The 26,414-nt window shown below is 39.9% G+C and overlaps 1 protein-coding gene across 1 annotated transcript in view; it reads left to right on the plus strand.

Moving 5' to 3' along the window:
• The first annotated feature begins 4,400 nt into the window (after window positions 1-4,400).
• The window catches only part of FAM83B (family with sequence similarity 83 member B), a 46,416-nt gene continuing 24,402 nt past the window's right edge, over window positions 4,401-26,414 (plus strand). The window contains exon 1 of the mRNA XM_009638780.1: window positions 4,401-4,844. Within this exon, the coding sequence (XP_009637075.1) occupies window positions 4,401-4,844 (444 nt within the window). The remainder of the gene's footprint in view (window positions 4,845-26,414) is intronic.

Raw genomic sequence — 26,414 nt, forward strand, 5'->3', positions numbered from 1 at the left:
AGTTAACTTTCTGGTTTTTAAAAAAAAAAAAAGAGAGAGAGAGAGCGCAGAAAGAAAGAAGCAGGAACGCTCGCGGTGGTGTTTTTCACTCGAATTTGATGCCCTTTGCATCCACGGAAAATACTGTAATTTCATTAATAATGAAATAATTGCCTGTCACTGCTTAATGTAGGTAATTATTATTTATTCTTGATACAATTCCTTAATAGAAAGGTTGGTGGAAGGCAGCTGTCGTAAAACGCCTGTTTATTTTGTTCAGGGCTGGTCACGCCAGGCCCTTAAGCGGTGGGGAGGCTCCTCAGAGCCGCGGGTTGGAGGTGCTCAGGTGGATGCCCCAAAAGCCATACCTGAGAGAGGGGCCAGCGACAAGATGCTCCCGTGGTTTAAATTTCCTTTAACTGAGGTGGCAAGGTTGAAACTTTATGCAGAAACTGTCAAAGCCATCCCATTTCCTTTGGAAAAGAGATAAGGACATCCTGTGGAGAGCACCATGGCCAGGGCCTTGCCAAGGACCGGCTGTTTGAGCCGGAGGTTGGAGCTGCTTCCCAAAGTTGCTGAATAGGAAATTTTTCTAATCCTGAGAATATTAGTAAGGCAGGGAAGTTGCTTGTCTTCAGCTCTAGCCTGGAGGACTGTGCTCCTGGAACCACCGCAGAATGTTGCATCATTTGCTCCAGTGGGCATTTGTCATCTGCTGCTTTTGTGGAAGCTGGGATACTCTCCGTATCTTTCTGCAAAAAAGGCACATTTACTTTTCTGTCAAAGGAAAAGCTCTCTTCTTGCCGGGTTCCTGGCAACGGCACTGGAAAGGTCCGAGCATGTTGCTAATGGAAGGACAAGATGATCGCATCGGTGCAGGATCCGGATTGTGTGTTCTTCAGCAAAGGATTCAATTTTAGCAGCTGCATTGGAGTTTAAATTCAATTTAAGTCCACTAATGACACTTAATAAAAAAAGTTTTAAGTAGTTGATCCCTGTGTCCAAGCAGAGAAGATGTCTGATACTCTGGGCTGGGATTAACAGCTGAGGTTATTTCTCAGAGGATGAACAACAGCTTTCCTGGTGCGCGTAAAATTCGTAATCACGTACATGAAGTCTGATAAAGCTCTGGAAGCCTCCAGTGATGGGCCTCATTCTGCACAACCTTGCTAATAGAATTGTTGACCTGAGGAGGATCTTTGAAGAATCAAGCTGATGATGCAGAAATCATTACACACGGTTGAAGAAGACACCAAAAAGTTTATTTTAGAATTTTGTCTAAGCCTCTGCCTCTCTATCCAAAATTATATTGGTTTCATAGGTGCATTTCCTACAAAATAGCTCTTACCTTCTAGGGAGGAAAATGCCTGTGTCAAGACATCTAGAGCTTTTGTCAAATATACCCGAAGCCATCGTTTTAATTTGGGAGTTTTCTTTTGTTTCTTCTCATGAATATATTGTGTGCTTGTCCTTAATTCCAAAAACCAGAATTAGAATTTTTTTTTCATTTTTCTCACCTTTTCTGTGATTTATTTCCACGCTGGCAGATTTTACATGTACTTTCTTAAAGAAATGTGCGCTGCTTTAAGCTACGTTTGTAAACAGCACGTGTAAATCAAAGATCAACATCAAAGATGTTCACTGCAAAATAACTATTCTTGTTTGGAAGACACGACACTAGCAGTCTCACCTCTCCAAGGTTATGGTATGTTTATACCCTGCTTTCAGCATAAGTCTGAGCATAAGTTACTGCATTTGACCTATGCCACAATTAATTAATTCATTGTTTTCAATGAAAAGTCAGACAACATACTCTACTATTACAGAAAACAAATCAAAAGAACCAAACAAAACAAAAAACGCACATGAGCCAACACACACATGCAATCATTTTTTGCCTTTTCTTTGTTCATAATATTTTATGTTGCACAACCTTACATACTAAGTATAGTCCTCTTCCCTTATATTATTTTCAAAGGAAAGAGAAGAAGAAATAAGGCATTTAGACAAGCTTTTGAAAGAAACACTTATGTCTTTCTCAACTGTGTGTGTGAAACCAGTGGCAAAATACCTGTTTTAGAAGTATATCCATTCCAAAGTAATGAGCATTTTGGAAATATTTTTCATTTGCCGTTGTAAAATTTTGTTTAGTCTTAAATGTCGTATTAAGACTGACAGGTTTACTGCACCGTTTAGAGAGTTACTTGTCCTGGAGGGCCCTGCACGAGCCCTGTATTAGATTCTCAAGTAAAGTCGCCTGTATTAATGTTCAAACTCTTCAGAAGAACTCAGCCGAGTAGCTCTGCATTTTGTACTCTCGGTAGTTTTTCATTCTTCATCTAAAACGTCTTGAAAACCTGTTCCAGATGATTGGCTTCCATGGGACACTGATGCGAAAGTTTAAATTTTGCACTATTGTAAGCGTTTGACCTTTGAATTGGTCTGTCTTGCCTGTACTGCATGCTCGGTTCCACGTCACCTTGCACCACAGGCTGTGTCAGCATCTGGGCAAAGTGAAATGGTATCACTCCTATTTTATAATGTTTTGTTTCTATCTGCAAGAGCAGCATAGAGCAAAGCCCTGACTATCTGTCCCAGGAATACACATAATTCTTGGTCAGGGGAGAGCAGTCGGATCCATTTCGCTTGCTGCTTTCCAGTTCACCACAAAGAGCTACTCTGGAAGCAGCCAGAAACACTCCTTTCCCCCAGGCTCGAAAGCAATCCTATCTGGGAGGATCTATCCTGCTCCTTGGCTGAGAGACAGGATTCAAATGGAATTATTTCATATGACATGCTGATGCCAGCCTCAGATCTGGATTTTTCTTTCTTGGTCTTTTTTTAACCTCAGACTTCCCAAGGTCCTCAGAAATCTTGGTTTAATTGAACATTTAATTGGACTTTAGAGTATCAGGAGTATATGGAGATTTTGGTTTTCATTCCTTTAGGTTAATGTAGCTAATTTAGGTTTCCTTTCAAGAGGATTTAAACTGTTCCCAGCAGACAGTGGAAAGCAAATGCAGTGCTTGCAAAAATACCTGAAAAATCTTGATGGGAAGAGAAAATTGTGTTACGTTTATATGACTGTAAATGCAATCAGAACTCCGTACAACTATTCCTTGCTATTATACTGCGATAGTATTAATTAAGCTTGTCAGGAGACCCAATGTTAACTTTCAAGCTATGCTGTATATGCTTTTTGTAACTATTCTGCCTTCGTTGGACGTCCTTCCTACTTCTGCTGTCTTTCTCTTGAGCTTCATGCCCTAGCCCTGAAGAATGAAACAGTGGTACCATATATCCTCTCTCTTTTTTACGTGGCCATACTGCTGCCCGTCTCATGAAAATCCACCCACCACCACCCTTTTTTTTTTTTTTTTTTTTTTTTTTTAGTGGTTTACCTGCCCAGTGCTGGAGTTCATTACAGTTTAGGTTTTAGGCGAACGGTAGAGTTGCTGGAGTCCTGTAGGGTTGCACAAATGTGAAGGAAGAGACGTTGGCCATTTGTCCTCTCTCTTTCTTAAATCCCACATTGTTGCAGCAGGAACCAACCCTCCCAACCCTTGTTAAATGAAATAAAAGGATAGTAAGAATGAATTTATAAATCATCAGCTGTAAGCAACTTATTATTAATGGGTTTTTTGGGAAAAAAAAAAGGTAAGATTAAAGCAGCCGCTCCTTTGGCAGAAGGAATGAGCAGGGTGGAAACTAAACATCAGATTGCTGATTCAGAGTTTGATCCCAGATGTGGGAGGAGAAATCTTCCCGGAGTTCCTCATAACTCACTGAAATGAGGTAGGCTGGTCCTGCTTGGGAGCAACAAATGGATTAGATCAGCATGGGAGAACAGATAGATCTAAGGAGAGGGATCTGAGTGACTCTTTTTTCAAGGGAGCCAGAGGAAAGGAATGCATTGCAGAGAAAGATTAATGCATCAAAAAGTAGGAAATGTAATTGGTTTCTGAAGTGTTCTCTGAACACTACTCTGTCAGTTGTTATAGAGTTTTGAAGCCCAACCTATGGTAGCATATTAGAACATGCATTGGGTATGTATTGGTGTTACTGGTACAGATCTTAAGTGTATTACGAGCTCTGCTGTAGCTTTTAATATAAGAACTTCATCAAATCACTTAATTATGTGTTTATGTTTGCCTTATGTAGAAGCAGCTGTTTATCTAGCTCTTTAATATTAATTTCACAGTATTGATCCCTGAGCCTTTTCAAAACATTTTTAAATTCTTGGAAGGTGCTAGAAAAACTTAGAGCAACATTACCGGAAAAGTATTTTGAATAACATCCATGTGCGTGTCATAGATGTCTAGAAATATTCTGATTGTTTTCTTGCTTTTCTCTCTTTATAGATACATTTCATCAGCTCACGAATGGAAGTTTAAGAGACTTCATACAGAATATATGTGAAAATGGAAACTTCATCTTTGCTATCTTCCCTACATGATGAATGCAGATCAGACAGCTATATTGAACCTCATTACAAGGAATGGTACCGAGTAGCTATTGATGCTCTAATTGAAGGAGGTTTAGAAGCCTACAAAGAGTTTCTTTCCACAGAGAGATGCTCAGAGTTCCTAGCAGATGAGGAGATTGATTATATTTTGAACAATGTTCACAAACTTCCCCAAACCACAATTTATTCCTCTAACCATGCCATTGATGACACCTCTTCCTCGGGAACCTACTGGCCCATTGAATCTGATGTGGAAGCTCCAAATCTTGACTTAGGTTGGCCCTACCTGATGCCTGGAATTTCTGGTGCCACGAATATTGATCTGCTTTTTCATCCACCGCGAGCACAGCCTTATACCATAAAGGAAACTGTTCGGAAGATGATACGAGATGCAAGAAAGGTAAACATGACAATTATTATTGAAAAAAATAATGTGGCAATAATAACCTAATTGGTGTTTTACTAGAGGGTTTTCTTTTTCTTCTGGCAGGAAAAACAGTCTGGCTCTTAACAATTTAAACGGCAAGGTTTTCCCAGACTGAGATCAGTCTTTTGGTATCACATGCATCAATGTTGTTAACCTTATTTACAAAGGAACAGGGATTAATTGGAGGGATTAATGAAGCATAATTACCATTTTACTGTAATGCTGACAAATCAATGAGAAATTTGTAACTAATCAGCACACCTTTTCTTTGACCTCGGTTGAATATACCTCGAGTGATACAATTCTGTCTGACTTCAGGATATATCCTAAGGTTTCTCTCTTGCTTCAGTGGGAACATGCATTGGTTTGGCATGGTAGCCAGTTGTTATAAGAAAATAACACATTTGTGTATATCCGACTCGTGTACCTTGAGAGTCTCAGGTTTTGTGATTTTGCATACTTGCAGAAATTAGTCAGAAAATATTAAAGAGACATCAGAAGGAAAAAAAAAAAAAAGAGATTTAGGCAACGAGGAAATACATTTTAGTTGGATACCTTACCTTCATTTCTCACTAATGACTAATCTATAAGTAATGTGGACACTTCTCCAAATTTACTTGTCTTCACTAAGGGGCACTTGCATGCTGGGTTTCCTAAGGTACACCTGGCCTACATAACCTCAGTGACAGGGTGCTGTATGTACAAACCACCTTTTGCTTTCTAGTGTCAATTTAAAAAAAATGCCAAAAAATGTGTTAGCATGCAGATCTGTTTGATCCTGGGCCACATTACCTCTTTAAACAGGTATGACAAGGTTTCAGAAGTATTCCTAGCAAGTATGTCACACTCCCCTTTCTTCCCCGTGAAATAAATTGGGTTCTGCATGACTCTATGGGCTTTAAATTGGTAGGATGGGCTCTAGCTCGAATGCATCCGTAAACAGTTCAAGTGGCTGAAATGGGCACGTAAATGGGTGCAATACAAACAGACTGATAAAGGGCAGCAAGGGAGTCATAGAATCATTTGCTTGGAAAAGACCTTTGAGATCATCAAGTCCAACTGTACCTTTCCACTACTAAACTGTGTCCTTAAGCACCTCATCTATCCTTCCTTTAAATACCACCAGGGATGAGGACTCTACCACCTCTCTGGGCAGCCCATTCCAGAGCCTGACAACCCTTTTGGTGAAGAAGTTTTTCCTAATATCCAGTCAAAACCTGCCTTGGCACAACTTGAGGTCATTTCCTCTTGTCCAACCTTTAACCTAACCCTGCCATCCCACCACTAAACCATGTCCCTAAGCACCTCATCTATCCTTCCTTTAAATACCACCAGGGATGAGGACTCTACCACCTCTCTGGGCAGCCCATTCCAGAGCCTGACAACCCTTTTGGTGAAGAAGTTTTTCCTAATGTCTAGCCTAAACCTGCCCTGGCGCAGCTTCAAACCATTCCCCCTCGTCCTATCATCTGTTACCAGGGAGAAGAGGCCGACCCCCACCTCGCTACAGCCTCCTGTCAGGTAGGTGTAGAGGGTGATAAGGTCTCCCCTCAGCCTCTTCTCCAGGCTAAAAAACCCCAGTTCCCTCAGCTGTTCCTCAGAAGACTTGTGCTGCAGACCCCTCACCAGCTTCATTGCCCTTTTCTGGACATGCTCCACGCCTTAATGTCTTTCTTGTAGTGAGGGGCCCAAAACTGAACACAAAGGGACAGCATCTTTTTATGGTGTTTCCCCTCTATGTAGATACAGTATATAATTTGTTTCCATAATAGAGTTTTCACTAGGCCTTTTATCCTGAAGTTTACAGTTTAGAATGACTGTATGCTCAAGGAAGAGGAGAATGAATTACTTCTTTCCCTCTTTGTCCCTTTCAGGGTGAGATTTGGTATTTTCTGCTTCTGTATGTAGCGAGGCTTGACTGTGGCTTGCCCAGGGTACTTTGTGATCTTTTTCAACTGCAGCTCCGGAGCTACCAATGTATCCACTGGAAGGGAAACTACAAAACCACAGTCAACTCTATTGCCAAGGCTAGTTCAGTTTTGCTACAAGGTCTTGAAATACCCCAAAGAAAGGCTGTTTCCCATTCGCTGCCATGCTTTTTTGCCTAGCTGGCCGGCTGCATTCAGTCCAGTCCCTTTCCAACGGCTCTCTTAGCTGGTGGTGCTGCCTTGTAAAATGCCATTTTGAAGGGTATGTCTCCTTTGAATGCAGGTTTGGAGAAAAATTAAGTGGGATTCTTACCCCTCTTTGGAAAAAGGTTGAGTGCATAGCATATTGGCTCTCCGATGTGCTTGTGGTGCTTCCACTTTATAAAGAGGACGTTATGTATGTGCTGCTGTCAAATTTGACAGCTGAAAGGTTTGTTTAGTTGATCAGCACAACCTCAAGAGCAACAACCATGACACTTTTGATACAGTGATATGGGTTGGTCGCTTCAGGAAGCAGCAATTAAATCTAAAAGACATAGTGTTGTTCAGCTTCTTCTGTCTGCAGATGCATAGAAAAGTTTAAAGGATTTCTAAGGTAAAGTATTTAAAACATGCTTACAGCAGGCAAACACTGTGTAAACAGGCTAACCTACTCCTCCTAAGCCTCTTACAAAAAATAGAATATTAAACAGTGTTCTTTGTTATGTACTAGCAGAGATGTGTAGTCTTATGAGAATACTCAAAGGAAATAGGAAAAGGTTACACACGAAAAACAGAAGCCTGTAAAGAATAAACAAGTTCTTCAGCAAATCACATTAAACCAATACAGCTCTAAGCAAAATATATGTGAATTTCAACAAAATACTGTGGGAAAATAAACAGACTGTTGGAGGCGTGTGTATTCATACCACCTAACTTTAAGCACCAAGCCTGAGTGCCTGATTTCAGGCACTGATTTCCCTGGGCTGCCTCAACACTCAGTGCAGGAGGAAACCAGCTCCTACACGGGTAAGGCAGAGAATGTTTCTGCCCTGATCCACCCCCTGAAGGAACCTATTCGATATATATTTGTATGTATATACTGGCCCAAAAATTCATGAAGGAGACTGAGCCACTTGAAACCTAGATTCTTTTGAATATTTGGAGATAAACGTAAGGTTAAGATGACATTATGAGTGGACTTACTCTTGACCTCCTTCATGCTTGATGCATCACAGTGTCACTCCTTAAAATGATCATTACCTATGTTAATTTTGACCTTAAGAAGACATGTTGTAAACAACATTAAGCAACTTGCTTGCTGGCAGTGATTTTTCCTGACTAAAGAGGAAAATAGTTTGTAAGGCTATGCTACATTAGACTAAAAACAGTGACTATGAAAAAGTGTTGTAAGAAAATTTTGTCGCTTACGTGTTTCTTAAATCCATAATCTGCACAAAAATCATGCACATTACCTTCATGGTAAGTACAGGCAATATAATAATGGAGTTCTTACAGAAAAAGGATCAGTGTTATTAAATCTTAGAAAAATGAGCTAACCATTTTAAGGAGATGGATCCATACTTGTGATACATGTTTCTGAACTTACATTAGAGCAGGGGAACTGTATGGTGCATAGGATGGCATTACATTGCAGTCTATATTTTATGGGGACAATCTTTTTATGGAGACCATCTTTTTAGCAGGGCCAGTTGTGACAGGACAAGGAGTAATGCTTTTAAACTGAAACAGGGTAGATTTAGACTGGATATAAGGAGGAAATTCTTTACAATGAGGGTGGTGAAACAACGGAATGGGTTGCCCAGAGAGGTAGTGGAGGCCCCATCCCTGGAAACGTTCAAGGCCGGGTTGGATGGGGCTCCGAGCAACCTGATGGAGTTGAAGACATCCCTGCTGACTGCAGGGGGGTTGGACTAGATGACCTCTAAAGGTCCCTTCCAAACCAAAGCATTCTGTGATTCTGTGATTCTATACTACCCACTTCAGCGGGACAGGTGTGATGTTAGCAAGAGTGCCTGGGGCCAAACCTAAAATATGAACATTTTATGAATGAAAGGGTTTACTGTTGGTTTAACTAGACTTCATCTCCAAATGATACAGCTTGCCAACCACCCTCCCCTGTCAACATAACCTGTCTGTTTGGCGTGACTGTGTCAACTGGGGAGACACGAGTCTTTTTCAGATGTTGATAGAACCATGCTGGGAAAAAGCACTGCAAGGTCTGTCTGACCTTAATGATGGACAGACTTTTGCAAACAAGCCAGTAGCCTTGTTTCTCGTGTGTTTTGGAGGCTTCTACCTTTAATCATTGTCAGGTTTCTGGCTTCCCTGAAGCTTGAGGTGCTCCTGCAGCCTGACTCATCCTGGCTGGGCTGTCTGAAGTGCAACTGATAATGTTTAGCAGTTTTTCCAGAGAAGATTATTCATCTGGGAAATGGTATCAAGATGATTACTCATCTGTGTCAGGTTAACACGAAACTTCCTTCTCTTACTGTAAAGTAACAGAGGGACTTCAATAATGAAGTGTCCTCTCCCTGTGTGACTTTTCATAAGAGATGCCTCAAACCCATCAGTTATGAAGCTTGTACATGTGTGTAAGAAACAGCTTGTACTGTCTTCTCAGGCATAATTGACAGCGTGAGGCAACAGGGAAAGGACAGGAAAGAGCTCCAAAGGGTCCTTCTGGCAGCCTGTTTCTCTCTTACTTCATTAACTGGATTCTTCTCTCCACCACTGAGACATTCCTACGCAGGAATTCTCTCTAAAAAAGAGAATGCATAGCTCTGAGTCTTTTAGATTGATATCCAAGTAAGGATCAGCTCTTACTGGAGAGAATTCAAACCTGTTTTTTAGAGAACTGTGTTGTTTAGACAACCCAAGGGTTGCTGGTTTGCAGCACAAGCCAGAAAACACTGAAAGACTTTCCTGACATACTTTTGGGATTTCTGATGGAATGTATGAAGTTGCATGCTATTTGAGAAATATGCAATACTTTTCACTGAGTTTATTTTATTCAAATAGACTAGCAGTCTTAAGCCTGGGTTCATAAAAGCAGTGATAGTTGTAAGACTTTTTAAAAAAGTTAATTGTTTAGAAGCTTAAATAGAAATTTAGATGGTTAGTGTGTTATCATTTCAGAAAATCAAAAAAAGGGAGTTGTTTTTGATGAATTACTCATGATTGGGCTTTTTAATGTGAGAAAGGGTTGCAAAACTGGGACCCTTGGGAAGGAATTAAGTTACACTGTTAACGAGTGTAACTTGTTATGTCTTGCTGGACCCACTGTAGGTAGGCCCTTAGGAAGACAAAAAGTACGTACTTTGAGCTCTTGTGAGAGAGCTATGTACAAAATCTGATGCCTGTGCTGCCTTCTGGAGCAGTGGACCTAGTCAAATAAACAAAACCCGTTGATTCATTTTACAGTCATATTTTATTATTGTTTGGGGTTGTTTTTTTTTTAATTTTTTTTTGTTTCAGGCAAGAGTGAGAGGTTGTGTATTAGAGAAAAAATTATTATACACTATTGATCTCATTTGGTCATGTGTATAATACAGTAATAATAATCTAGTACTGGCTGCAGTCTAGTATGAAAGAAAATTCTTCATATGCATATATGAAGACTGATGTTTCTATACAGAAAGAAACTTGTAGAATATGGGTGTGTTGAGCAATCTTTTTTTTTACTCTGTCAACAGTACTCTTCGCCAACTATTTTATATATAATTTGAACACAGACTGGAACAATGATAATGAATTGTGCTTGTGGTAATGCTTGTCTTAGCTCATTAATTACAGCAGTCCAAGCAGATGAGAGAGAGGGGCTGCATTTTTTTTGTTCATAAAAGCTAGAGCAATCTACTGAATTCAGGGAGAGATCAATGCAATAGTCACCCCAGCCAAAAGTTTTCTATATTATCTGTAGAGTGTCTGATAAACAGTCAATGTCTTTTTTTAAAGCTGAGAGTAACACGTAGAAAGACTCAGTTCCCAGCTGAAAACATATAGGCAACATTTTCCTTCCCAAAATATTCTACTGCACAAAGATTTCAGTAGGGGTTTTTTGGTTCAGCTGCTCTGCTGAAGGGTGCATTCATCATTCACTTCCACTCACCTTCTGTTAAATGGCTTCCTGTTCATTGAAAGCCAACAGGGCAGTCATGTTTATGGTTTACAGGTGAAACATGATTTTTAGCTTTTGATAAATTTATTCGAGAGTGAGGTCATGTCCCAGCTTCTCTAATCACATGGGACACATGCCATGCACTGGAAGAGGACACGTGTCTTGCTCTTGGTGCTATTACTGTGTGGCCCAGTATCAGTTTTTTTTTGTCATCTGCTTTCAACAAGTAATTATTTCAGGTACTTTATCTGCTTGGATTTGCCTTTGGAGTTGTCATGCTGTTTTGCTTGCCTGTCCCCTCCTCCCCCTGCCGTCCTGCTCCCTCTGTGTAAGGGTAGTCCCCAGAGCCGTCGCTGCAGGGCACTTACAGTGCATGCAGTGAGAACTGCCATCGATTGGACACGTCTGCAAGCACTTTTATCATCCAGAAAGCCTGGGCCTTGTGTGAAATGCATTTCTTATACACAGCTGCTCTAAACATGAAACCCACAATTTTTCCTGGTAGCCCTCCTGTTAGGTGGGAAGGATCCAAAAAGTGAAAAGCAAGTGGAGGCTGGGGCTAGCCTGGGAAGTGGGAATCTGATAAAATAATTTTTAATCCATTGCAGTGGTTTTTTACTCACAGGTTTCTATAAGGTCAGAGGTTTGCAAGACTTTTCCGACATCTTTGATACTTGTATTTTATATTAAAAGATGGAAGGAATTCATAGGCATTGCCATTTTTATGTCACGACTGTGCTAATGTGTTACCAAAATATGACACCTCTGTGATGGATTTAAAAATGGAATAGGGAAAATCAAAGGCCAGATCTTACAGGAAGCTTTATTTCTTTATTAATGTCTGTCTCATTCACTTATATATGTAAAAGACGTAAGCATACGTATATGCTTTGTAGCAATATTTTTTCATTAAAACCTTTTCTCTCATTGACATAAATCTTTGTCAGTCAAAACAACAGTGCTATTAAAAAGTCATTTACGCTTTTTGCACATTCAGTAGATTAAAATGTCCTTTATCATATTCAACAGTAACTTTGTACTACAATATGCTGAAGCAATTATAGGTTGAAATATGCTATAAATACAAAACCGTTGATTTAAAATAATGTTGCCTAGGCAGAATGCTTCTTTCAGTGCCCAGTCCAGTGTATTTGGGGTTTGTGCCTCTCCTTTTCTTGCTTGTAAAAAGAACTGAGAATGTTGAAGTGATATTTTTGTTCTTCTGAATTCCTATCCTCAAGAGATCTGAGTTTGTCTCTTTTTTTTTTTTTTCCAGCCAGGGAGCAATCTTGCCTGAAGAACTATAGGCTTAATCGCTTCACATTCATATTGCCGTAGGCCTTTTTTGATCTCTTGCAGTTTTAGCATAGCTTTTGATCTCTAATATCTTTCCAACATAGCCAGTGACACTCTGAGGAGCAGGGGACACATTTTGGGCGATTTTAAATTTGTTTGTTATGTATCAGAATTTGGAAACTAAAATGTTACACTATCCGTGATAGAATTTTAAATGAGCAAAGCTTGATATACAGTTACCTGCAATACTGCAGCAGTATTTGTGTAATACAGTATGGTAGATACTACATGGAAAGTGGAGAATTGCTGAGATGGAGCAAAACAAAAAGCACAAGAATCCAAGGAGAGCTGCCAGTTCAGAATTTCCCATTCTCTGGTTTGGAAGGAGCAGGACTGAATGCCACCAAGTTACGTGCATTAAGTTTCCTCATATAGCAGATCTGAGTACAAGTATCTACTTTGCTTGTAATTATTTCAGAACAATTAGCTTATCGCTGTGTTATTTCCAAAGAGTACTGCAAATATTCCAGCGCAGGTGATCGAGAAGTCAAAGTACACTTGAGTAGTTACCCCCCTGAAAGAAGTGCAGACCTTGCCACTGATACCAGTGCGGTCATGCCTTTTCTTTTAGCCTGTTGATAAAGTGTGTCTACAACCATTTTCTAAAAAAGAGGTGCTATTCTGTACAATAGAAGTCCCCATTTTCAAAAATGCTGTCAACGTGCCTGAGACCTCAGAGGACTTTCACTCTTTAAAATGCTGTAATTCACCTTTGGGAGGAAAGGAGCGATGGCCGTCACAACAGTAACAGGGTGTAACTGGTGTTGAGCTTGCTACTTTATAGTAGGATCAGCAGGTAAAATGACTCACCTCAATAGAGCTGCTGAAAATAAATAATCGCAAGATCTGGCTATGGCTTACTTGATCAACAAAGTTAATATTTTTTCAGTATACAGTCCACTGCTCAGTAAGCCAGTTGAATTTACAGTAGTGTTATTTGCATTATAGATATAGAAGTGGAAGCAACCAAACTAGCCAGCTCTGCTTTCCTTGCCTTTGTTTGACATCTCTTCCCATATCCTGGGTGTTTGTTTTCCGATGCTGTAAACATCGTTCTGTTTCACTGCATGTCTGTATATCATATAGTTTACCGGCGTCTTAGTCTGCCTGACTGGTGCCAGCCAGTACAGACGTACCGCTACAGCAGTATAAACAGTACATTCGGAATTTATACGCTCTCCTTAGCCATCAAAGAACACAACCAAAGCATGTGCCTATGAAAATAGGCGAGAACACTGAGCCACAAAAGCATTAAAATAATATATATCACAATTCAAAAAGAGATACAATTATAAACCAAAAGCCTGGGACTGTTAGCAAACAGTACTCAGAGCAAGCAGGGGCCAGATAACAAGTATTTATTTTCTTGTCTCTGTGGTTTTAGTTGATAAAAAAATCACAGTCGTGCATTTAGTGTTATAGTTATGAAAACTTATTTCTGAGGAGCATCAGTACTTCTCAAAAAAAGTTTGCGTTAGTATATAACTGTAGCTTTGTAGGTCTTACTTTTCATAAATATTTGTAAAAGCATAAAGTCCTTTCTTATCTTCAGATAAAGAGGATGTATCTTCAAGACGTACACAGGGTGTTCTCATACCTTAGCTAAGAGCAGATTATCTTAACCAGTTCTGTCTCTTGGTCTGGAGTGCTTGCACTGACTGCCCAGAAGATGTAAGACGTGAGGGAACCAGAACAGATTCCTCAAAAACAGGGTCTACGGTGACCCCTGCTCTCCCCAGCAAGGCGTGTGCGCACGAAGCTGCCTTCAGAAAACTTCTGCGGTGTGTCTTTTATCCAGGGGCTTGTGCTAACTGCAGCACCAGATCTCCTCAGGCCTTTTCACTCCTGCCAGCAATCCTGCTGTAAGAGATGAAGCTGGGCGATAGGATAATACGAGAAGTTATGCACCATATCTCTTGGAGATGAAAAGAAAACTTTGATATCTGCTTCATCCACTAGCAATCGGGCTCGAACAGCAGCACAGGACTGTGCGCTCAGGTAGCCGAATGGGTGTGCCTTCAGTTCACACGGCAGATAGAGCGTCTCGGCCTTATTTTCATGCTGTTTCCTGGAGCTGCAGGCGCTCTTTGCCAAGCAGGCTGCACTTCAGCTCAATAAGCTCCCTTTATGGCTTAAGCACTGGGTAAAGCACTAGACATCACCTTCTAATTCGGGTGAATCTGAGTGGCATCAGCCCACAGAAGGTATTGTAGTGAGTGTTTTCCTGCTAGGCTTTTCATGCTAAATAAGCCAGAAATAATAATGAGGACAAGATGAAATAACAAGCACAGAAGAAGAGCAAGTGCCTGCTGATTCTCTGTGGGACCTCTCTCAAGAAAGGCCCGCCAAGGGACAGCCCTTTTTAAGCTGTGCCGAATTCACTGCTAGTGAACTGTACCTCCTGATCAGCAACATCAGAGGCAGCAAACAGAAGTGACAGTGTCAGCCAGCAAATCTGATTTCCCTCAAATGCCAGGTGGATGCCGCCTCTCAAAGCAACCAGGTCTCCATCCAGCATGACAGAGCACAATAATATCTGAAGCTATCTGCTGTTCTGATAATTTCTTGGCACTGCCTAATGGTGGATTAGCACAGGCATGCAGTAATTGCCTGAAAAGTCGCTGTCAGGGGTGTGGGTTCTTTTAAATAATAGGCAGGTATATGTGGCTGCACAGTATCTGTTTGACAGAGATCTGTAACCTGTCTTTGCTGAGGATGGGCCTAAAAATATCAACCACCAACGGGTCCAGCTCTTACAGGAGTATGTACTGTTACAAGTACAGAAAGCTGCTTTAAAATCTAATAAAAACTATATTATTTTGTGCAGAGGAGATACTTTTGAAATGAGAAAACTAAGCATAGAGATGAAACTGGGAATTATCACTGATTCTTCTATTTGTTTGTTTATTTGCTATCACCTCATTTCATGTTTTAGCACTATATGATCACCAGTAATATCATTATATTTTATGATAGATTTTATGATACACTATATAATTGCAGTAATATCGCCATCTATTTTGTTCATGAATTCTAGTTTTATTGAATGACAGCAGACCACTTGTGCCACAAATCTAATTAGTCAGATGATTTGATTTCTTATGCTTAAGTTAAATTTAATGATGGAACTGTAGTCCAGACCTGAAGTGCTGTGGGATAGGATTGCAATCTCCTGTTATAGGATTTCTGCCTGAGGAATGGCTCTGTACTTTGGCTTGAGGTTCAGAGGAGTTAACAGTGTCTTTGCAGTGAGGTCTTGAGAGCCCAGAAAGCTCTTCTGTGTATACGTTAGAGCCTTGCAAAGCCAGGGCTCCAGGTGCTTCTTGGAGGAATAAAAAGGAATGCTGTTACTGGGAGTCAGGAAAGAGGCATGACAGAAGACCAGGGATCTGATCCCAATGCTGTTTAGACCTTGTGAGGGACCATAACGCTCTGGAGCCTACACCCAGGGTGAAAACGCTGGCAGTTGTGGATTACTTAAAATTTACAGCGTCATGTGGAAGGGGACAGCTTAAGACAAAGACGGAGCTGGGCTCTGCTCCCTGCTGTCATCCGTTGGTCAGAAATAGCTCCATGAGAACTGATATCAAATGGATGGAAGTAAGGCACAGAAGTTGTGCGTAGTGTCTGTAATATGCAGGCATTTCTGCTCTCACCCCTCGAGGTGACCATACTCACAGTACAATAAGAAACCTACACATTTATGGTTGTAGTTCCTCTTTCCTTCCCCTCCTTCTTCGACACCCACTCCAGCTTTTTCCCCTTGGACAGCCCTCTTTCCTCTGCCTTTTCTCCTTTCGTCGTGCACCTCAGCCAGAGGTGAGTGTTCACTGCCTGTTTTAGGTACTTTTGGCATCTTTCCTGAATGCAGTTCCAGGCGTGATGTCTGGGAGTGTCAGCTCCCTCTTAGGTCAATAAAGACACGTGGGTGCCGTGGAGGATGCCGGTCAGCACACCTCAAGCAAGTGCTTGCGGTATGGTGTTGGAGTAAAGACTCCCAAAAGGCTCCCTTCCCCCTCCTCTGTCTCTCCCAGGAGGAAGTGGCAAAACACCACCATGAGGTTAGATATACAGCGACGCTTTTGAATTGCTAGTCAAATCACTCAATTTTACTGTCACATTTCTGATATTTTTCATCAGTTGTAGATCTAACAGATTACATATTAGGGGAGGTATATTTTCTGAGTAGGACTGTCTTGTTTGCCCTCTGTTTTATTTTGCAATAAACTGAAGGTTTTGGCAACAAGGATGAAGTTTAGAGATAGAGCATTTGTGTATCAGGAATTACAATAGGCTATTTAATTACAAAAATGACTTGTAAACACAATTGATTTTCATCTCATTTTGTCAAACAATACATCTGATAAAACTTGAAAAGGATTTTTTTAGTTATTTAGTAAAGGGCAGAGAGAAAAATATAATACCTGCTCAAAGAAGACATTTTTTTCTTCTTCAAGCAAAATTAGATCGCTGATCCTGAGAGGATTTAAATACTTTGTGTACGCAAGAGGTTCCATTAACTAAACATGCATATGTGTTTGCAGGATTGATGCCTAGGGATATGACTGTGTGTCATTAAGAATCTGATTTTAAATATTTAATTAATCTCTTTCTCTTAAATCCTGCCACAGTACACTTGTAGTACAAAACGAGCATATATCTTCAGTTGATTGCATCCATTGTGAGCAACTAAAGAAAGAACAGCATGTGTCCAAGCAGACTGCTGTGATTTTTTTTATTCTAAATAAAACCTGTGTTGAATAACTGAATACCTGAAACCCAAGCAAGGCATTGAAATGACTGAAGGTTTTCCCTTCTCCAGATGCTATTCCACTACTCAGTTCTCCTTTACTGATCCCAGCATGCACGCGCAGGCCCGGGTCCCACAGAAGTCTAACCCAAAGGAATGGACGCTCATGTGACTGTTATAGGAGATAGGCTGGTCCCTTAAAAAGAAATTCAAGAGCAAGACTAATTTATCATGTTGATGCAAGAGAGCAAGAATAGTTTTTGCCAATATAGAATGTCTTTTCAAAGAACATTTTTTTTCTCTAACTTTGTAGAAATGGCCTTAACCAAAATGATTGAGTCCTTTGCTAGCAAACCTTAAGAGTTTGCACTGGAGATAGAGGATTCATTATCTTCTGCCACATTAGACATGCGTACTGAGCTCATATACAGTGCAAGGAATATCCCATTGAGAGAAGTTTCTCAATTTGTACTCTTAAGGCTTTTGAAATGATTGCAAAATATATGTTAAAAGCACATGTGCATTTTTCCATGCATACTGGCATGCAAGCAAGCAAAACAAAAGAAAAAAACAGTAATAAGTGAACACCTGGATTTTAGTTGTTACGGTAGAACTGTCCAAAATAGTTCACAGGTTTTGTTTTTTAAATGCTGCAAATTCTTAAATTTAAAAAAAAAAACACCTCAAGAAATACTTCTGTGGACAATTATGACACTATGCTGATACAAAATTGTGTGTACACAGACACACTTATTTTGAATTTTGTTAGTGGCGTTTCAAAAAATCCTAGGGATCGGAATGTCATAATCTGCTAAATTCTGTGGAGAGACATTGCTTATACTATCTCAGGAGGTAACTCGCTACATTTAATTATACAAAGTAGTCCCTCTTGAGATATTAAGTAAAGGAAGAAAACATTTCAGTTTATTATGTTTATCTCTCGTTCATAACCCATCTGTCTATTTTTAAGGTAGACTATGCATAACAAAAATACAGATATTTAGAAAAGGGAAAAGATCTGATTTCTGAAATACGTAATAAATAGTACTTACATGCAGGCATTGAAGTTACCAAGCTGAGCAGCGTATCTGAATTCAGCATTAGAAGCTGATCTTTGACAGACTTTTTTCCATAGAAGGTAATTAGTTTAAAAAGAATAAATGCTAGGTGTTTAAAGATTTTGGGGGGTTTCCAGCAAAGTACATTGACTGCAACGTTCTAGCAGCACGTTTATATATCATTATATGTGTTGTGGTTTAACCCCAGTCAGCAGCAAAGTGCCACAGACGCTCGCTCACACTCCCCCTGCCCCAAGAGGGATGGGGGAGAGAATCAGAAAAAAAAAAAGGTAAAACCAGTAGGTTGAGATAGAGACAGTTTAATAGGACAGCAAAGGAAGAGATAATAATAATAGTAATAAAGCTAAAAGAATATACAAACCAAGTGATGTACAATGCAAGTGCTCACCACCTGCTGACTGATGCCCAGGCCATCCCCATGTCCCCAAGCAGCAATCGCTGCCCCCCAGACAACTCCCCCAGTTTCTATACTGAGTATGACGTCATATGGTATGGAATAGCCCTTGGGCCAGTTGGGGTCAGCTGTCCTGGCTGTGCCCCCTCCCAGCTTTTTGGGTACCTGGCAGAGCAGGGGAAGCTGAAAAGTCCTTGACTGATGTAAGCCCTGCTCAGCAACAGCTAAACCATCAGTGTGTTATCAGCATTCTTCTCCTACTAAATTGAAAACACAGCACTGTGCGAGCTACTAGGAAGAAAATTAACTTTGTCCCAGCCAAAACCAGGACAATCTGTTGTGGAAATACTATACTGAATGAGAAACAAAAAGTTGTGGCATTTTAATTCCAAATGCAGAAATCTCTGTCTTGTTCTGAAGAAGCAACTGTAACATTGGTGGCTGCATTTCAGTTCACCCTGATGTTCACACAGGATTTCTAGTTTTAAAAACCCAAATGGAACTTACTTGAAGCTGCTTGTTTTCATACAGTTTGTATGGGAATCCAAACTATAATGCTTGCAAAAAGAAATGCACATAGGTTTAAGCATAGTTTTCCCTAGTTCAGTAGATCCAAATTTGGGTAGACTCTTTGATCAGACTTGGCTTAATGTGTGTCATAAAGTTTAGGAAAAAAATCCCTGATATGGCACAGAAGTACAAAAAAACTTCTTGTTGATGCCTGTTGGAGGCATTGCTGTCCTAACAGTGGAGATGTTACTGATAATTAGGCTAAATATTCTCCTGTTTGGAAATTATGCAAGAAATCGCTTTGACCAGGCTTTAAGTTATTTCTCTAGTGAGAAGAATTTCAGAAATATGGGAAGCATTGTAACATACAAATTAAAAATAATCCGGTACTTTTTTTTGTTTCTGAGTTAGTGTCTTTCATTGAGTATAAATCCTGTAGTGCCGAGTTACAGTAAAAGTACACTGAATTGTATTTTGGCATCATAGTATATCTATTTTTCAACAGCTATGTATAAAGTCAATAGCAATTACAATGTTAGCAACAAGCATTGATCTGTTCTGGTTTTGTTTTTAAATTGCTTATCTGTGGTTCTGGATGGGATTTGAGCCTGAAACAGACGTAAAGCATCCTGCTTGCTCAATCTTATGACTCTAAACTATATAAACCCAATGGGGGAAATCTCTTTACCTATCAAAAAGGAAAAAAAGTGACATTAAATAATTTTCAAATTATCTGTATAAACAGGTTGCACAATATTTATATAAATAAATATGCACACACACACACTCTGGAATTGATTGAAAAGCTTGCTGTCAGCAGCTGCCACAGTACATCCTGCACCACACAGGCTGAAATGCAGAACCCCTGTGAATATGATGTGTGCGAAGAATCTTTCATGGTAATTATTGACATATTTAACTAAATTAATGAATTATGAAAAATGAGAATGGCATTTCACTTAGGACATTTTCATTCATTTCAAAGTCATGGTTGGCTCTTGAAGGTCAGCAGGCTGTCCGGGAAGGATTTTCATGTTAATAAACTATACCCTCTTTTTCCTTCCTTTCTCAAATTTGCTCAAAACGACAAACCCAAGAAAACCTCAACTTAAATGTTTCATTTGTTTTCAAGTTGCCAAATATTCCTCAGTGTTTCAGAGAGTCATTCACCTGCAGTTTTTGCTAACTTAGTTGTTTTCAGGCATGCTTTTGGGTGCCTTGTACCTGGGATTTTGAAGGGAATGAGTCTTCTGCACTGCACCCAGTGAGACTTCCTATGTTCCAGGTTCATTCCCCTCAAAATACCAGTGGCAAGGCTTTAGTTTTGAGCTGGTTCAGAGAGACACAATCTCCCCCGCCCCAAGAATCACCTAGTGGTGATTCTGATACTTTAATGAATACGATTTTTTGTATAAATCAGTTGTCTTCTTGATTATATGCTGCTGCTTGTACTGCGTTCGTGAGTCCTCTCCATGGGCCTTCTCATTGCTTTCCTTTTCAGATACGATTTTCTAATTGATTTTATTGGAAGTTTTTTTGAAAAAGAGCTGGGTAAACATGACCCTGTGATAAATGTTTGTAACCTTTAAAAAGTTGTTACCAGTTTTTGGGCCTCTCCCTATTAATCTTTGCAGTCATTTCCAGACTGCAAAATCATCAGAGGTTGATAAAATGGAGAGATTCACAGATTTCGATGCCAGAAGGGGCCATTATGATAATGAAATCTGACTCCCTGCACAGCACAAGCCTGACAGTGTCGCATCTTCAAAGAGCTGATACTAAGAATAAATCTGACCTTAAAACACTTGGGTGCTAATCTTAACAGTCAGGACTTCTGGATAACTAATTCATAATTGCTCAGGAAATCTGTATTTTATTTTTTTTTTTGTACAATCACTTTTCTCTAAATGATGGAATTTACTTGAAGAAACCCATTTTGCAAGCCTAGACCAAGCCTGCCTGAGCTTTCTGCTTGTGTATCCCATCACTCAACATGACAGTCAGCCAAAAGAGAAGATGCAGAGAATTTTAAATGCAGGACTGGAGGGCAAGATGAAGCTCGGGCCGCTACATAGCTGGAGGGATTGCTTTCAGAGGGACTTTGGGATGCTCAGCATCTCTGTAAATACAGGCCATTAGCCTCTGAGGATCTGTTTGCACGGCGTGGTGAAGTGCAGCAAGGAGATTCACAAGGAGCAGGGCATTTTCACCTTCCCAGAGCGTCACGTTAGCATGACTAGACTGTTGCCAGTGACAAAACTAATTAGCGATGGGCTGACTCAGATGTCCCTACACAGGACCGCGCTGTGACATGCACGCACACACCCTATATATTTTCAGTTTCCCAGGTAAAAATAGATGCAATAATGTTACTCCCACATTTATGAAATTGTTTGCACTTTGCATATGAAAAGCTTTCACACACTTAAGTGTTATTGTAAGTAATTTAAGAGGAATTCAGAAAGCTGCTTATTTTTTTCTGGTAATTTTTCTGAGTCTTTTATGACAGAGAAGTAGCAGACTTCAGTAAGTTTTAATTTTTTAGTTATGCCATGGATGATTTGGAAGGTCATAAATAACATTAGTCTAGTAAAAATAGATTTCTATGCTAATAACTTCTAGAACTAGCTAAAAGGCTTTTTTTGAGTGATTCACATGCTTTTCTAGTTCCATGCATTGGTATTGATTCAAAGACCTTTTACATCCTTTAAAAAAATTGTTATTCTTTGTATCGTTTTATTTTTGCTGAATATAAAAGTCTTGTGATTAAAAGCATTGGGTCTAGGACTTGGAAAACTTGTATGCAAATTCCTCATAGAACACAGACTCCTCCTCTATAAATGTGAATGTTAGCTCAGGGTGATTTGTGAAGACACACATGTAGCTTGGGGTATTCTTGTACTAGGGGTAGTGAAAACAGTTTCAAGAGCTTAAGCTGGAATTGACCTTCTCAGGTGCTTCTAATGCTTTACAACTTTCTATTTTGCCTCAACCTTTTGTGTGTTTGTTCTTGTCCGTGAGATTGTTTGTTTGCTTTAGAGCATTCAAGCAGAAATATTTCAGTCATTTCCAAATACAGAGCAAATTGTTCGCTTCCCCATTATCTGCCCATGTTCTGCTGTTACTGTTTTCTCACAGTATTCTTCTGTGCAGCTGTGAGAAATAGCTTTTTTGTTGTGCACTTGAAGTAGTGTTTCTGATTTAGGTTGCATTTCAGCGAATGCTCAGTCACCCATGTAAATGTCATGAAAGTCTTACCTGTTGCATATCTGATTCTTGTTTCATTGCAATAGATGTTCCTATGTCAATTAAGATGATGGATATTGTATTTTTTATGATTGATAAGAGACTGGAGCATCTTTTAATTACCAACTACTGGTGACAGTTGATCACAAATGATAAATTCTCTGAAAAATTCCTTCCTGACAGCTGCACCTCATCTCTGTAGTGAGTGTGGACTGCACTGACATCTGAGAGGAGGTTCAGAATTACAAGGAAAGACTCTGAAGAACAGCAAAAGATACATGCATTTTTAAGGGACCAAGAAAAAAGGATAAAAGCTGTCCTGTTATTACATCTGAAACAAGTGCTGTTTTTTCCACACTTTCATCAGCACAATGCTGGTTTGAATTTTTTTGTCTAAAGGAAAGAGGCAAATACTAGAATATTTCTTTTTCAGTCAGTGTGTGCGCACATGCGTGCAATCCTCTCCATGCATGAGTACACACTGTGCCACAGAAAGCATGGTTTCTAGGTACACACACGTGCATAGGATGCATAGCAGCCTGGTACGGAGAGCCTTATTGGCATGAATTTAGAGTGGGCAGGTTACTCAGGGGAAGATCTTTCCTGAGATCAGAGAGGTACTTCATAAGAACAAATGTTTATTTGAAAGGCACTAGTTTGCATCAAAAAGCAGTTATTTTCCAAAGTGTTCTTGGAATAAAATGTTCACCTCTCCTCCACAGAGGTATTGCAGGTTCTCTTCTTCATCCTTATTGCAAGCAACTCAAGTCATCTAGTATATTAAGCTATTAGCATGCTTGGCACATTTTTCAAGAGCAAATTTTCCAACAGAATGTGGCTTAATGTAAGTCCATGGGTGGTTTGCTCAGTGATGTTTCTGCCTTTTGTTCCTTACGATTTGAGGGGTTCTGTTTTCGGTGGCAAAACAAGTGAATTTTCCTCTCTACCCTTCACATTTGCTAGCATATATACCCCTGAGGGTTACATCTATTCAGCACTGGAACGTTTTGTGGCTGCAGTGGCCTCACTGGCACAAATAGGCAGTGCATCTCCCAAAGCAAGCTACTGAAGAGCTACAGTAGGTGCCCATGAGACTGATTTTCTTCTTCCTCCATTCTTAAATCCAGGTGCCTGCTGTGATGTTTTGGAAGAACCCCCCTTGCCCTAGCAGGAGCTTTGCATTTCTTGCAGGTGTTCAGCATGCTTCATGATTAGATCTCTGATTATCATTACCCAAATGGGGGGTGGTGGTGGTGAACTGGCATGCAATACCCATCAGAAGGAATATTTTGTAGAAAGGGGAATGATCTCACATACATGAAATTGTACAATGGAAGACTTGTGGTAACACATTTCTCTTCTACTTGTTAATAAGACAGCCTGTGACCAGCAGGAGTAGGGAGGTGATCGTGCCCCTGTACTTGGCACTGGTGAGGCCGCACCTCGAATACCATGTACAGTTTTGGGCCCCTCACTACAAGAAAGACATTGCGTTGCTGGAACATGTCCAGAGGAGAGCAACAAAGCTGGTGAGGGGTCTGGAGCACAAGTCTGATGAGGAGCAGCTGAGGGAACTGGGGCTGTTTAGCCTGGAGAAGAGGAGGCTGAGGGGAGACCTGATCGCCCTCTACAACTGCCTGAAAGGAAGGTGTAGGAAGGTGGGTGTTGGTCTCTTCTGCCAGGTAATGGGCAATAGGATGAGGGGAAATGCCCTCAGGTTGTGCCAGGGCAGGTTTAGGTTGGACATTAGGAAAAATTACTTCACTGAAAGGGTTGTTAAGCACTGGAATGGGCTGCCCAGGGAGGTGGTTGAGTCCCCATCTCTGGAGGTATTTCAAAGACGGGTAGATGAGGTGCTTAGGGACATGGTTTAGTGGTGGGATGGCAGTGTTAGGTTGGACTTGATGATCTTAAAGATCTTTTCCAGCCTAAACAATTCTATGATTCTAAGACCCTATTAACTTGCCATGTTGGTCACTAGCTCACTTGAGTATAAAGGGTTCAGTTACTTGCAGACTGATAACTTATTTATTTAAATAACTTCATTTTATTAATTCATGAATGAGTGCTTCACATTATCCTTGTGAGGATGAGAAAAATGCGAGGAGCAAACCTTGAGCACAGGATGACAGTGCTCGTCTTGTGGCTGAGGTGGTGGAGTCTGGATCACAGAACTCTGTCCTGCAGCCTGGTCGTGTGTCTGCTCCTCCCCAGATGTATCGTGGAAGCAGCCTAGGATTTAAGAAAATATTATGAATACACTGAATAAAGTTTTAAACATTAAAAATGTTAAAAATTAAAAACATTAAAAACTTTTACATTTAAATGGAAAGACTAGTAGATATCAAAGATTGAGTATTATGATTATCTGGTCTGATTTTATTGCAAAGACCAAATAATCTTTCCTGTGATTTTGCATCACTGCAGTATCAAATTGCAAATGATGAATTAATACTTCTCCTGTGGCCTTGTTGAGGAGCTGTAAGCAGATCAGTGAAAGCTGGTGCAAACTGCTTGTACAGAAAAATAAAGTAAGTGTCACCAAGATCATTCCTGAGGTGTATGGCTTGCTGCTGTCTGACAAAGATGGTTATTGAAAATTCAGCTCACATAGAGACTAAAAGATAGGTTTAGCAAAAACCTGGCAGAAAGAAGTAAGAAAGAAATGCTTCTTTTAATTTTTTTAACTTGTTTCTATTCCTTTTATTTCTTATCCATTGACTTGCTACTCCCTCAAATACCTCACTATCTGTGGCAGATTCACCTTTGACCAAGAACGGTCAGGTTTCTCTTAAAAAGCTTTTAAAAGGTGTCAATATTGAAATATTTTTTTAAAAAATACAGTATTTTAAAGCACCGTATTGCTACTGAAATTATAACTCTTTCAACTAGTTATAATTTTACTTGTAATTCCTCTCATTTTATTTTTTTTAAGTGCTGCATTTGATCCAGGAATTAAATTTTGTTTACTACCTTATTCAGTTCCAATTCACTATCCACTCCACTGGGGTCTACGAGAATTGTAGAATTACTTATCTGCTTCATTTCAGTTTGCTTCACAGGAGTTTTGAGCAGGGTTTTTTTAATTGCTTCCCTACTATTTCAGACATCTTGCTCCATATGGTAATGTTCATAAAAATTTGAATATGTTTTCTTCCTGAAAAGCTGCACATAATTACTTATTAACTAGATTAATCTTTTCTTATCTTTAGGACATTCTGCTGATGTTTTCAGACTAGTCTGCAATTATTTTTTCCTTTTTCATCTAAACTGTAATAAATAATCAAGCATGCCAGGGTAATGGATTTCACCTGAGGATCTCAGCATGATTTGCAGACAATAATTAATTAATTAGTTTTACAACCTGTCTTTAAAATAGGTGAAATTGAAATGCAGCCTGCCAGCACACAGTCATTAGCAACACATTGCACCATTAACTGTAGCTGCTCTGTAAGCAGGTGGTGTAATCCACTTCTCCCAAGTATCAGGGAAGGTTCCTGCTCAGGTGGCACCAGGTTTAAAAAAAATAAATAGTTAAAGTCATCTGGTTGGGTTGTTTACCTGGCGTTCGGATGTAATTATGTGCCATATGGACTTACGCAGGCATACATTATGTCTGTAATACCTATTGCAGAATAGTGATCTGACATCATTGCTGTTGCTTTTTTTGGCAACATAAATGTGACTACAGGTATTTGTCCAGGCATGGTATTTTTACTTACAAATGCCTTGTACTCTGTCACGTAGCTGAACTGGAAAAATTTTTTAAAAAGAGAGAGAGAGAGAGAAGGTGAACAGAGAATTTGTCAGAGTTAAACCCTGAGGAAACTTCTCATTATTCATCCTCTTCTGTTTATACAGGAGGATCGTGGGCTTTCCTTCATACTGACCCATCACTGACCTGTGACCAGAAATTTTAAACAGCCTGGATTCTGTATTTTTCTGGTTTACCCTAACCATATTACTGCTTGAGTTCAGCTCCTTAAACCGAATTAGGCACATCTATTGGGTTTGAAATTAGCGGCAGTGAAGTAAATAACATCTGTAGTGGGGAGCAAAAGCTTTATGGTGAATATTATAATGATATGGTCATAAAATGTGCAATAAAAGGTGACTTATTTTAAAGTTTGCATGAAATGCATCGGAACCCATTTTAAGCT

Source organism: Egretta garzetta, unplaced genomic scaffold (genome assembly GCF_000687185.1).
Source record: "Egretta garzetta isolate BGI_Z169 unplaced genomic scaffold, ASM68718v1 scaffold415, whole genome shotgun sequence".
Classification (NCBI taxonomy): domain Eukaryota; kingdom Metazoa; phylum Chordata; class Aves; order Pelecaniformes; family Ardeidae; genus Egretta; species Egretta garzetta.